At 41.2% G+C, this 13974-nt stretch overlaps 1 protein-coding gene across 1 annotated transcript in view; it reads right to left on the bottom strand.

The window, feature by feature from the left end:
- Nucleotides 1-13974, bottom strand: part of LOC111157250 (glutamate ionotropic receptor AMPA type subunit 3) — a 282995-nt gene that overhangs the window by 47212 nt on the left and 221809 nt on the right. Inside the window, exon 12 of the mRNA XM_022518525.1 lies at nt 8476-8674. Within this exon, the coding sequence (XP_022374233.1) occupies nt 8476-8674 (199 nt within the window). The remainder of the gene's footprint in view (nt 1-8475; nt 8675-13974) is intronic.

The following is a 13974-nucleotide window of genomic DNA, read 5'->3' as shown; positions in this document are numbered from 1 at the left end:
AGTCAAATAAATCAGGCTGTGAACACATAAAAATTTTTAAAAAACTGGAAAGTAAGATTCAGTTCCAGAATTCAGGTTTCTTTAAGCATAGTAGCTAGCTATCTTCAGGAACCTCTTCATTAGGGCACTGGGGAGTGTGCAGATAGGAGGTCAGTTTTGGGAATAAGGTACAAAGAGATGCCCACAATCAGAACTAGAAAGAAATGCAATAGATCATCATTATCCAAGACCCTCCTTCAGACAAGTAACATTCTCAACCATTTAGAATAGAAAGAAGATGGGTTTCATTCTACCATCCATCCCCTGCATTCTGGTGCAATCTTGCTGGGACATCAGAATTGCAACCCAAACACAGAAAGAGAAAGCATGTTCCCTCAAAGTTTTGTTACAAGCTGGAATTGGTAGCTAAGATATCTGGGACCCTCCATACACATATATGATATGGAGAGGACTTTAGGTTTTTTCCAACGCTTGCATACATACACATACCTCTCCCTCAGCTGCAGTCCTGTATCAAGATGAAACTTTGTGATACTAGCTGAAGTTCTGGCCCAGCATCAGCTACCCAGCCACCCTCTTCCTATTGGGAGAGAGGCATCTATAGCCTAAGAGAAGAGTAGGATTGTTTGAGCAGCAAAGAGAAGGAAGCAGAACAGAAAATGCCCTCATCTTTTGTATCAAAATAGACCTTAAAAGTTAACACAGAGAAACAAAGAATTGTATACAATCCCGCAATTCCACTCCTAGGTATATACCAAAAGCATTTTAAAGCAGAGATTCGAAGAGCTGTTTGTACAGCAATGTTCACTGCAGCATTATTACTTGGATAGGGTTAATCCTTAAAAAATTTTAAAGTCCAGGGGCACCTGGGTGGCTCAGTGGGTTAAGCCGCTGCCTTCGGCTCAGGTCATGATCTCAGGGTCCTGGGATCGAGCCCCGCATCGGGCTCTCTGCTCAGCAGGGAGCCTGCTTCCTCCTCTCTCTCTGCCTGCTTGTGATCTCTGTCTGTCAAATAAATAAATAAAAAATCTTTAAAAAAAATTTTAAAGTCCAGAAACCCCTATGTTTCATGCCCTTACTGTGTCTTACTGCTTTCTTCTTAGATGATGGATTTATGGTAGAAGTATATTTTCACAGGTGACTAACTCCATTTTGCAAAAACACAATTACTCTCCCCCTGGTGCCTAATTTGATATGGTAGACCCTCAATATTTATTTGCTCACTGATTAAAAATGTAGAAGATTTTGAAGACTGGAATGAATATGACCACAGGACATCACCTAGTAGGTTTTTGAAAAAAAAAAAAAAAAAAAAAACACACACACACACACAAAACCAAGGTTTTGTTTGTGTGAGTTGCCTTTTCCTTTCAAAAGCAGAGTGCAACCAACCGTTCTAGTTAACTGAGTGTTTTTGTTAGCTGGGTTTCAGGAAGTTGAACTTTTACTTGATCCTGATGGTCAAATTTTTAGACTTCTGCATGGTGATGAAAGAGAATTTAATAATTAACCTGTGCTGGCTTGCCAGGTGAACTCAAGGACTGTCTAATTGAACAGATGGGCTGAATTCCTTTAACTAGAAGTGCTAAGGGGATTTGATTTTGTCAGCTAAGGAAAGAAAGTGAGATCCTGAGGTGAATTACTCTAGGGAAGAGAGTTTCAGAGTTCTTCCCAAGATCTGGGGATCCTGTGTGGTATTAATTACCCTGGCATTGTCTGAGAGAGTTGGCAGCCTCAAACAAAAGGACAACTTAACTCCCTTGGGGTTTGTGGGATGTGAAATGCTCTCATAAGCAAGTAGGTTACCTGGGAGGATTAACAGAGAAAGGCTAATGAAATCCATATGGTTGGTTACTTTGGGCAGATGGCCTGCATGTCCCCTTGAAAGCACCCGAAGGTTCTAAGTGGTCTTCAAGGGCAGCTCTGAATCATGCATGGTGAAGTGGTTGAATCTGCAGGTCACCAAGGAATGGCTGAAGATGGACAAAGAAATGAGGTCAGGAGTAGTATTTTATAACAGGGTAGGGATGGGATCAGGAGGATGGGGTGGGGGAAGATATGAGTGAGCTTTCTATCTCCTCCCAAAATCTGGCAAAAACCCACCACTCTTCCACTGAACCAGCAGAGATTATTTTATTTTCTGTTATTTTCTTCTTGGGAATTACCCCTCCCTCACGTCTCCACAGAGCCTTGTCAGGAGTCTTTATGGTTTAATTGTTCTAGTGTTGGCCCCTTGCCCTAAAGTCTCCTGGGATTTGGGGCGCCTGGGTGGTTCAGTCAGTGGAGCATCTGACTCTTGATTTCAGCTCAGGTCATGATCTCTTGTGAGATTGAACCCTGTGTCAGGTTCTGTGCTGAGTTTGGAGTCTGCTTATTCCTCTCCCTCTGCTCCTCCCCCTGATCTCTTTCTCTCAAATAAATAAGATCTTTTTTTAAAAAAAGTCTCCTGGGATTATAGAAACTTTCATACTTTTAGAGATCTTTCTGTGATATTATGCTCTTACTAACCCTATAAGGAAGGTAGAGCAGAGAACATTCTGCTTGATAGATGAGGAAACTGACACCAAATGCTTCTTACCCAAAGAAAAACTGACACCAAATGCTTCTTACCCAAAGAAAAACAAGAAAGTCATCAGTAGATGTGGAAGTAGAAAAAATTTTTATCCTCTCTCTTTTTCTTTCCAATTCTATCCAGCCACAATATAACCCTTGGCATATCAGAAATTATACTCAGCTGTGAATAATGGAGATTTACGGCATTCATTCTAGTTTTATGGATGTCTTCCTTTTCTTTGCTATCTTATCATGGATTCTTTTGAGGTTGTCAGAACATGGAAAAATATCATTTAGAAGTATGTATAGGTTTTCTTTTCTAACTGGTCCATCAAGGAATATAAAGACAAAGATCAAGCAGGAGATAATACAGATGCCTTAGCATGTGCTGCACCAGAGGCTTGATTCATGCATAACATCCCCTGTTTCTGTGAACACTCATGCCAGAAAGGCACTGAGAAGGGATGGACAGAGGACCCAATCTGGACTGAGTTCTAGCTCTCCCCCATGAAGCTGAGTGACATTCGGAAAGCCGCAACGTCATTTTGCTCCATGTGCTTCCTCCCCGAAGTAGGGGCAATCATACCTATTCTGGTTGCATTGTGGGGTTGTTGAGGGCATCGAATGTGGTAATGCATATGTATATGTGTTGGAAACTATGAGCTAAACTATGTTAGCTCACTAGATTGTGAGCTCCCAGAGGGTAGAGGCCATTTCTGTTTTATTCATTACCTACCTGACCTTCATGTTGGGGTTGTGGAGAATTATTAACCCTACTGTTATTCACCATGGGGTGTACCCACAGATTGGCAGGTGCGGAGAAGGAGCCGCATAAAAATAAGCACTATCAGCTGCCCTGGAGGTGTGATCATCTAGTTTCCTGACATGCCAATGTTTCAAGTCCGTCTCTTCCCCAAAATAACCTCCAAATATGGTAGAAAACCCTGTTGAGGTGTTTTCATGTGATTTGGCAAAAGACAGGCAGAAATTTAATTTTGTGTACAGAGATGGGGCCTCAGTGCTTAGCCTGGAACTTGGCACATGGAATGTGCTCAAAAAAAGAGTTATTATTGGAAGAGTGAAGAATACGTAGTAGAATCTAGGACATTATTATTAGCCTGTCTTCATTGCTACACTGTCTCCTTTCTCTTGGAGACAGATATTAGATGTTTTGTTAGTTGTGGTCAGTTGTCAGGTCAACCAACCTCCACTCCCTTGGAGAGTGTCCTCTTCACCCAGGTCAAGACTTGTGTACAAGGAAGACCTATGGAACGACAGATCCCTGGCTGCAGAGAGCTGGGAAAAGCCAACAGCCATCTGGGTGTACATTTCCCTCTTCCAGAGGCCTATGTGGGCAGGTCTCAGGATCCTCACCTTGTGCTTGGAGCTCTACCTCCAGTCTTGACCTCTGAGGTCTAGCAGTCTTGTTGTGTAATATATCATATGCCATAGGAAAATAAGACTGTATTTTGATAAGGTGGCATCCAGCCATGTCAAAATTAAGGAACAAATTTTTCCTTTGAAAAACTGACTGGTGATATGTACCACAGATGTCTCTGACCTGACATCCCTCAATGTCAATTCATCTCTAGTGGTTGTTATTACGTGTTCCCTAGGGTGTGGTTTGGCTGTGTCCTCAAACATTTGGTCACCTCATATGTGTCTTCAAAACCAATTAAATCTGGTTGCAGTTGTCCAAGTATATTGTCTTTCAAGATTTCAAATTCATCATAGTACTTGGTGAGAAAATTTTTAACAAAAGGATTTTATATTTTGATCTGTTTCCTAAGGCTAGGAGATGGGTTATGGGGTCAGGGTGGTCTGTTGTGTACATAGTTCAGTTGTAGCAAAGCATAAAAATTCATGGTTAGTTTTCTTGATCATGTCAAAAGGTCGACATACTCAGCAGAGTTGCATCTGTGAGGAGACTTTTCCCCTTTCCCCATATACCTCAAAAGCCCTATAATAGATAACTGAGAAATGTTGACATGTGGACTCCAACTGAAAATGCTTGTGTGTGTGAGAGAGAAAGATTCTGAATGTGTAAGCAGAATCTAAATACTATTAGTAGGGACTGCTTTTCAAATCAGTTTGGAGGGCTCTTCATTTACAGCCTGAATTTAAAAAATTTTAAATGACCAATGACAACAATTAGTCAAAGAGTCCTGTGTTCAAACAAAACAATTTCCATTAGTAACTCAGCTGTGCCACACATGGCGTACAATGTCTGCAAGTCAGAAGACAGAACAGTCCCCTTGGTGGTCTACAGATGAAGTACAATTCCTCTGTACTGCCCAGGACCCTAGAGCAACTCACTCTCTCTCCACTCCTCTTCTTTTATGTTTAATTTCTTAAAGGGGTTTAAATTCATATTAAACATTTCATTTAAGAAAACAACCCCCTGTGATCCCCTGAACTGCCTTCAGTGGGAATTTGGTCAAGTCTCTGGAAAAGAAATCAAGCATCATAGTCATCTTGGAATATTGCTAGGGGTCTGAAGGCAGAGAGAACGTTGGAATTGCTTTTTCTCCCAGTGCTACTTTTTAAACATGAATCTGTATCAGGTTAAATTTCTAAAATCTAGTGGAGAATGATCATTTTGGTGCAGCTTTTGAAATCATAGTGACATTTCTCTGGGCAATGACAATAAAGCTGTCGACTGGTTTTTTAGCATGGGTACCTCCACTGAGGTTGGGACATTTCGTTTTGGAGCTGCTGTCTAAGGAAATCAGTTTGCAAGTCAAGAGAGCTGATGGTAATATTTCAGAAGTCTCTTCCAGCTGCATGCATTTTGCTCAGTGTCCCCCTGTCTTTCCTGATGGAACAGGTCCCTCTGTGCCTATGACTTCACATGATTGTCAGATAAGAGCTAAGGATAGCTGGAAAATGAGAGAAACAAAGGAATCGTTTTAAAATACCATCATTTTAATGGCAGCCTTATCCAGGACTAGTAAAAATGTCTGCAGGGCAATTAGAAAGGAATTGTATTTTATTTATTTCTCTCTCTTAGTGAAAGAACTAGAGGGCTGGCCCCAGGCTGTTTTATGGTATTACTGTTTGGTCCCTGTGGTTTTAGTATGCAGTGAGAATAGGAAGAAATGAGCTCATGTTATGTTTGTAAAGTTGCATGTGATCTCGTTTTATTCTCTGAAGTTCAGAAGGTATGCCATCGGAGGTCCTCACTTTTTTCTGTGTGTGATGGAGTGACTATTCTTAAAACTGCCTTGACATCATTGTGGGGTGGGGAGAGTGGTGACATGTTAGTTCAGTGAAGTCCCTGAGTGAGAAATGATGTGTTCTGGCTGGCTGTCTTTTCTGACTGATGTGGTTCAAGGAGAGTGGAGAGGAGAACATGGAGAGGACAGATGGCTTCAAGACCAATTGGTTGGCACCTCCCCTCCCAATTATATGAATACCAACCTTACCCTTTGTTAGGTCTAAGTGACATTTTCAGTACAAGCAGGCTGAAAAAGTTGATTTTTCTAGATTGCTCAGTTTCACTCTTAGATCATCAACCTTTGTGTACTGCCTGAAAGTACTTCCCCACAGAATTCTAACGCTGTCACCAGCAACCACTTGGGGAAAAAGAAAAGTGGTGCATGGGAATTAGAAAATGATTTGCATTTTCTTATACCTAGAAATATCCAGTTCCCTCTCTAATCAGATTTTCATAACAGCTTCATTTCCATACGAATTACTCATTGGCTGTAAAGGTCACTAGGAATTGGTGAGCATTAGAAACCACAAACCAATTAGAATGTGGCAATAGCTTTGCTCAGAATTGGATGTTGATTCAAATTGGCTCTGGTAATATGATGTTTTTTAATGAAACCATTGAAATTGAATGGATTAGCAGACACTTTGCTGGTTTTTGAGCAAGACACAAAATGCATGGGGGTGGGGTCTGGGTGTGGGGACAATGAATATTTGGTCATGTTTTCCAGCCTTAGTGCTAATCAATCTTTCCAGAGAAGGTCCTTTGCTGGCAGTATGGATGAATGGCCTTTGAAAGCTTAATGGGAATTGATGCCATCTATTGATTACTATTTAAAGAACACCTTCCTAATTTCTAATCGTTTTTGAAGGCAAAATGCTTTCCAATGGAACACATATCTCTTATCAGAGTGTCCAAGTCTGGTGTCTTGAAAGCTTAAGTGATCAATTACTTCATACCCCAACTTGATGCCTACTGGCATGCTGTTGAAGGTTGATACCAGACCAGCTTTCCATGGAGCTGATTACGTGCTGACTACTCAGCAGATGGAAATCCCTGGCTTGCTTCCATGTAACATGTGAATGGTTTTATGCAGGCAAGGGATTATTCTGAGACAAGTTTCTGGGACTGCCATAGCGGTGAGGGTCAAGGCCAGCTTAGTTCCAGAAGGTCTTCACTGATGGCTCCAGTACTGGGCCCCTCCCTCTGGTTGGGAGTTTTGATCTGGTTGGTAAACAGTGGTAGAAGTGAGAATTGGATATCCAGAGCCAATGAGAATTCTTGAAAGGGTCCCAGAACTAATGCTTTCTTTTTTAGGGAATGAAAACAGTTCTTAGTTAATTGTTATAATTTTAAGAAACGTACCCCTGGTTTCCCAGGAAACAATTGGACAAATCTCATGATAATACATGCAGAAATCTATTTTTTACTGATTTCTTAAAATAAGCTGGTTTTGAACCAACATTTACCCTGGACTTTGAGGAAAGGTCAATAATTAGACCTACCATCCAATAACTTGATTATTGGTTGGAAAGACTAAATGTTTCCCTTTTACCTACTACATAAGTGGCTTCTGGATCATTGGTACAAGCAGTTTTATTGGCAACAGTAGCAGACAGAGGTGATGTATAGAATGGACCAGTTTTCTAATCACCATACTTTCCTGCTTGAGGCAACTGAAGCAACATTTGAGTTCTTAAACACTCCACTGGTGGCCTTTCTTACGGTTCAGTTGGTATAGAACAAAGATCTTGATAGTTTATGTAAAAATGCCTTGTCCGGGGCGCCTGGGTGGCTCAGTGGGTTAAAGCCTCTGCCTTTGGCTCAGGTCATGGTCCCAGGGCCCTGGGATCGAGCCCCACCTTGGGCTCTCTGCTCAGCGGGGAGCCTGCTTCCCTCTCTCTCTGCCTGCCTCTCTGCCTACTTGTGATCTCTGTCAGATAAATAAAATAAAATCTTTAAAAAAAGTGCCTTGTCCATCTTATTTTATTTCTATAATTTTCTGCTTTGATCTCCTTTTATCTTTCCTCTTGGCAGTGTTTATGCAGCTTTACTAACTTGTGCTTGTGAACACCTTGCTATTTCCCCACAAAAATCTGGCTGATGATGGGGTGGTGGACATGGAACAAGTGTACTGAAGAAATTAAAGCAATTACCAGCTTCCCTGAAAATGGAATTATCAGCACGGATAGGAATCCTTGAAACAAGCATAGAGCATTTCAATAGGAAACCACTGTCTAAAATAAAATATGCAATTTGATAGTCTGTCACTCCTCAGCGTCTTAGACAGAGTCACATACCTACCTTCCATGAACTGCTGAGACATAAAATCACTGATTTTGTAAAAGCTAGAAAGGAGAACGCATATTATTTGGTTCAGTCCCCTCATTTCTCAAGCAAGAGGACGAAGGCTGACAGAAGTGAAATGACTTGCCCAAGAACAAACAATCCCTGTGTGGCCGGGGTGGAATTCAAACCTGGGAGTTTGAGCCTTGTGCTCTTGATCCACCACTTGTTAGGCTGCACCTAAGTCTTGGTTTTCACCCACAGTGAATTGGGTCACCAACCAAGCCGTGTTGTATTTAAGACACTCTGCTTTGATAACATCCCCACACTTTCCCCTCCCTCCCTTAAAAGCCCCATGAATTTGCCTTTGTGGGAAGATGATAAAATAAAAGCAGCCGGTCCAATTCACGCAAAGCACTTACTCGGAAAAATTCTTTTGTTGAACCGGAGTCCAGGGTCCCATATGCAATTTCAGTCTGCTTAGCTAAGTCTTCAGCACTCTCTATAGGAGAAACCATCCTCTCCACAGTCAGAAAAGCAGCAAGATTGGCAGTATAGGAAGAAATTATGATCAGGGTGAAGAACCACCAAACCCCTCCGACAATGCGCCCGGACAGCGATCTACGAGACAAAACAAAGACCAATCCAGACCCAGAGGGGCCAGATTTCAGTTTAAAAAAATCCTTATCTTTATTTCTGGAAAGAAATAAGTAGTTTCGGTATAGTTGAAGTAGATGATGTCAGGGAATTAAAACACCAAACAAAAGTAACACGTTCACAACATCCCATGTCATGACGACAGATAATGATTGTACATGCATAATGCTCTTTGGGCCTATATGGCTTGCAAAGCAGGATTTTTTTTTAATCCTAGGAAAAACGTCTTCTTTTTACCAGCTCCTGCTTGCACTTAAGAACTGTACTTATCAGATTCTCTTCCTGTGTGAACTCTGCTGGGCACAACTGTGGAAGCCTGCTCCCACCTCCTTTAAGGCCAGCGGTTCTCAGCCTGCATGGTAGGATCATCCAGGATCTTTGTAAAAAAAAAGAAAAAAATCTCATGCTCAGGCCTACCCAACACCAGTTAAGTCAGAGCCTGGGAAGTGGGACCCTGACATACATTTTTTTAAAGCTTACCAGGTGATTACAGGGTATAGCCAAGGCTGAGAACCACTGATGTAGGCTGATGTCATGGGAGAAACACAGAGTCAAAAAACCTCACATATTTGAAGAGAAATGGGTCGGTGGAGGGGTACTCTTCACTCTGCATTTAGTAAATTTAATAAAAATAAATTTAGTATATTTAATTAAATATTATAATATGTAATAAATAAAAATATTGCCATTTTGTGGAGTTGGTCACCCATGATGCAAGGAGCCATGAGATAATATTTATTAGGATTTTTAAGAAAGATTTTATTTATCTGAGAGAGAGAGAAAGCCAGAGAGAGAGAGCACAAACAGGGAGAGCAGAGGGAGAGGAAGAAGCAGGCTCCCTGCTGAGCAAGGAACAAAACATGGGACTGGATCCCGGCACCCCGGGATTGTGACCTGAGCTGAAGGCAGACATTAAAACTGAGCCACCCAGGTGCCTTATTTATTAGGATCTTAATAAAAATGGCTAATGGGGCTCAGGAGCTTAGCTCCAGAGATCAAAACTCTCCCCTTTCACAAACTAAGCCTTAGCACACAGGACAGGCCTCAAGTGAAGTAGGGAACTACCTGTATAATAGAATTTGCCAGGCACTGAAAGGTTTGTTTCCACCCCTGCCTACCCCCCAACCCCCAAATAATCAAACAAAACCTCACCAGCCTGCCATAGAAATTCTTCAGATTGGAATCACCCTCTGTGTTTTCTTTAGGAGACTTGGTCAAAAGGTTAACCAGTAACTTCAATAGGACTTATTATCACATGATCTTGGATGAGTTGATGTAGTTAGTAGAGAATGGGACAGAAGATGGGTAAGTAGTCATAAAGGAAAATTTTGTTCTTAAAGGTAGCTATGCCTTTGACACTACATGGGGTGTTCAGATTCAGTGCTCAAGAGCCTGAGTTTCAGATGCATCACTGGTGATTGCAGCGATCTGCAAACCAAGCTGAGGAATCTTGTTCTTCTACATCAGTGATTCTCAACTCTGCCTGCACATCAGTATCATCTAGGAAGCTTGAGATAAAAGAAAACAAAACACGACAACACACGAAAAAGTGCCTCGGCTCCACCCCAGACCCATTAAGTCAGACTCTGGGGGCGGGGGAGTTAGGCTGAAGCAGCGGCATTTGGATAAAGTGCTGGTGCAGCCGAGATTGGGAGTGAGGGCCTTGCACCAGGAATGCTGCCCAGGGAGAGGGTCTGTGGAGTCAGGGAGCAGTGAAGGCCCCGGATGCTCAGGGATGGGCTGCAGCTCAGAAGGAGGCAGCTTCGTCTCCTTCAGAGTGTTGCTGAAGGCTGGCTCTGGCTGCAGAAATGAAAATCTGGTCCCTAGGTTTTATAAAACATCGCCACATTATCTCTAGGCTAGTTCTTTGTGTGGCAGAGCTCCATCCTGATTAGGCTCTTCTCTCCCATGCCCAGAAAAGCTCACAGGAAAAGAACCCACTCTTGTCATAAAGGGAAAAATAGGCATAGGAGCCTGGCACATTGCCAGGCTCTATGCGCCAGGCCCTGTGGGAAGAGGGCAGTTCTGGGCTGAAAGCCGGCAAATCAAGCTCTTCTCTGTTAGTACTTGCATTTGACCACTTTGAAGCAAATTTAAATTCCCGTGTCCCAAGATAAACTTGTATTAGCCTCTGGAAAAATCAGTTGTTTTTGACTTTACATTCTGGTTGAATAGTTTTGGCAGGTGTTTTGATAAATGGTGTTCATTGTTGGTGAACTAAAACAAAACTACGTTATTTTTTGGAAGTCTAGCATTCCTATTGGTTCCTGGATGCTTAAAACCACCCTTCCTTCTTTATTTTTGAACACACTTTTTTGCCTTTCAGATGTGAAAATCTGCTTTGCAACGGATTCTTCTAAGAGTTATATTCTCTCAGTATGTCCTCTGGGAACATGTCCCTTTTAATCAGAAGAGGTAAAAACATTGGGATGAGGCAGAAAGAATGTGTTACACTTCTAAACGCTACATGTTTACGGGATATTTCAGTTATGAATTTGGACGTTTATAGTCTTTCTTCATTGTTGCCATATATATTTAAGTTATCCTCAACTGATCTGACTCTGGAAATAATTTTACTCTATAAAAGATTAATGTTTCAAAGTAGTAGCATCTGTAGTAATAGAGTAATAAAAATGATAACAATAATAGCTAACCCTTACCGAGCCCTTTGAGATTGTTCTCATTGCTTTAGGTTGACATGGATCAACTCTTTCAATCCTTCCTCTCTATGGTTAGGTACTATTTTTACAGATTACAAAACAGAAGCATTTTACAGATAAAGAAACTGAGGCACAGAGATGAGAAATAGGAATAAATAACCTATACTTACACAAATGTAAAGAAATGCCCATATTTTTGTGCTAAAAAATAGTCATAGTTTGTCTAAGAAAATCCAGAATGGTGTATACATTATAGAAGGTGCAATTTTCTGAACAATAACTGAGAATTGAAGGAAAAGCAAACATGTTTGGCTAATTATTGTTTATTATCTGCTATTCATTTGGAATGGAACTGGGAATGCCATCTTTATTTGGAATGATGGGGTTTTCCTGAGACCAAGGGGAGAGCTGATTTTGGCGTATTCCCAGAATCATGGTTTGGTATGGAAAGGGGTGTATTAAGCTGCTGTGAATACCAATCATAGTTTATGCATTGTCTACTTGAGACAAGGAGAAAAATACAGTAATTTATGGAAATTGCACTTGTGCCATTCTATCGAGGCTAATGGATTGTTTCTGTATGATCTAAAATCAAGCCCGCTAATCTGCTAATCTGGTTATTTTGGCCACCATAATAGGTGACCCAGATAATCATGTGGTTGCTCTGTAGGACTTCGCTGAGATTGGTTGTTGACATAACTGAAAATAAACCTAAATGCAAAGTGGTCATTTTTGTGGCCTCTTGTATACATGGCTATTGACTCAGGCAACTCCGTGCTTAATATGATGATATTCCTATGTGCTTGGAAAATTTTGGTGAATATTCACAGAGAAAGGGTATAATAGTATCCACAAGCCTCAGCAGAGATGGAAAAGGAGCTTCCTTGGAATCTGTGTGAAACACACAAGCTTGCATTCAACATTCTCCCTTCAAGGCAGCAGTAGCTTTGACAAGAGTCTTGAAGGAATTTCTACCACTTTTTTTCCTTCATGGCATGAATGCCTAAATCCTTTCACTGAGAAAAGGCACAGCAGAACTCACAGGGAAGAGTTCTGTAAGAATTTTTACATTTCCCTTTTCTCGTTAATGAAATCATAGCCATTTAATAACCCACATTTCACACGGAGGCTATATAAGAAGTGACTGATGGGTCAGCCCCATGACATTTTTAAGAGGATCTATTAAAACAAGACAAGACTTTATAGTTGAGTTAAAAAGATCTGTCATTTCCCAGTTTCTTTCCCTCCATTAATGTGCTTCAAAATGTTTAACATTCATTTCAAATAGTTTTGTTGCACAAGACAGATTTTGAGGTTGGCAGAATGAAATGGCTATAAAATTCTGCACATTTAGTATTTATAAAAATGCATTATAAGGAACATAGCATACCTTTTGAAGAAATAAAAGAGGAAGTGAATGAAAGTAGATTAGCAACAAGAGAAAAACAGACATAAAAACACCACAAAATAATATACAATGCTCTCATTATCTGTAATCATACGGAAGTAGAGTTTCTGAGTTAATAATAAAATGTATTTTATGACCTCTGAAATGATAATAAAAGTGAGCTATGTGCTGTAACCTTCAGCTTGTAAGTAAATTTTGAAATCTGCACTTTACTAGCTTCACAAGATCAAGAGCTGAAACTGTAACCACTTCTCCTGTGCACAAACTCTTCATTGTGCTCTTTCTACCCCCTCCTCCCGCCCTCGCCATTCTTTCTTCCAAAGTATGTATCTTTTCTACACTCTATTCAATGCCCATTCTATGACACAATCAATCTTTGGCTCATACAGTATTTTCTGATGGGAATAAAAAACCATCTCCCGAAGACTGAGAACTATGGCTTTCAGCCAGAAAAAGTCATAAAATTGTTGCAATAAAAATCCTGCTATTACTGGACGCCTGGGTGGCTCAGTTGGTTAAGCAGCTGCCTTCGGCTCAGGTCATGATCCCAGCGTCCTGGGATCGAGTCCCACATCGGGCTCCTTGCTCGTCAGGGAACCTGCTTCTCCCTCTGCCTCTGCCTGCCTGCTTCTCCCTCTGCCTCTGTCTGCCTGTGCTCGCTCTCTCTCCCTCTCTCTCTCTGACAAATAAATAAATAAAATCTTTAAAAAAAAAAAAAATCCTGCTATTACACCACTAATTGATCTGCACATCACTACTACTTTGAAGAGAATTTGCAGTAGGATGAGACTCTGGTCAAACATCAGCAAAGGAAAGGCTTTTGCTTAAAATGGAGCCTCCAAATCCTGTTTTCTTTGGTCCCATTCATTTCATACCCTTCGTGTCTTCTATTATTTGGCGCGTATTCTCCATCTGACAAAAGGATCTGTGTGTCACCTAACCTGGACAGTATCTGATATTTGTGGAATTAGAGAAGAGTAATGCCTTTGGAATAATATGCACACAGTAATCAGATTCAAGTTAGCTTGATCCCTCCAGTTTCTCTGCTAGAATTCCCCCAGTCCTCCGATCTTCAACTTGGCTAGCCCTTGGATGGCCCTGCAGCTTCAAAGAAAGTCAGCAGGGGGAGCGTTTGTCTGGAAGGACTTGGACTTTGGATGGCTCAGCAAGGTTCTATCCAAGTTTTACAAAGGAAA

Source organism: Enhydra lutris, unplaced genomic scaffold (assembly GCF_002288905.1).
Source record: "Enhydra lutris kenyoni isolate GAN:26980312 unplaced genomic scaffold, ASM228890v2 scaffoldscaffold53, whole genome shotgun sequence".
Lineage (NCBI taxonomy): Eukaryota > Metazoa > Chordata > Mammalia > Carnivora > Mustelidae > Enhydra > Enhydra lutris.
The sequence above is the reverse complement of the archived record's forward strand: the minus strand, read 5'-3'. Positions and strand labels throughout refer to the sequence as shown.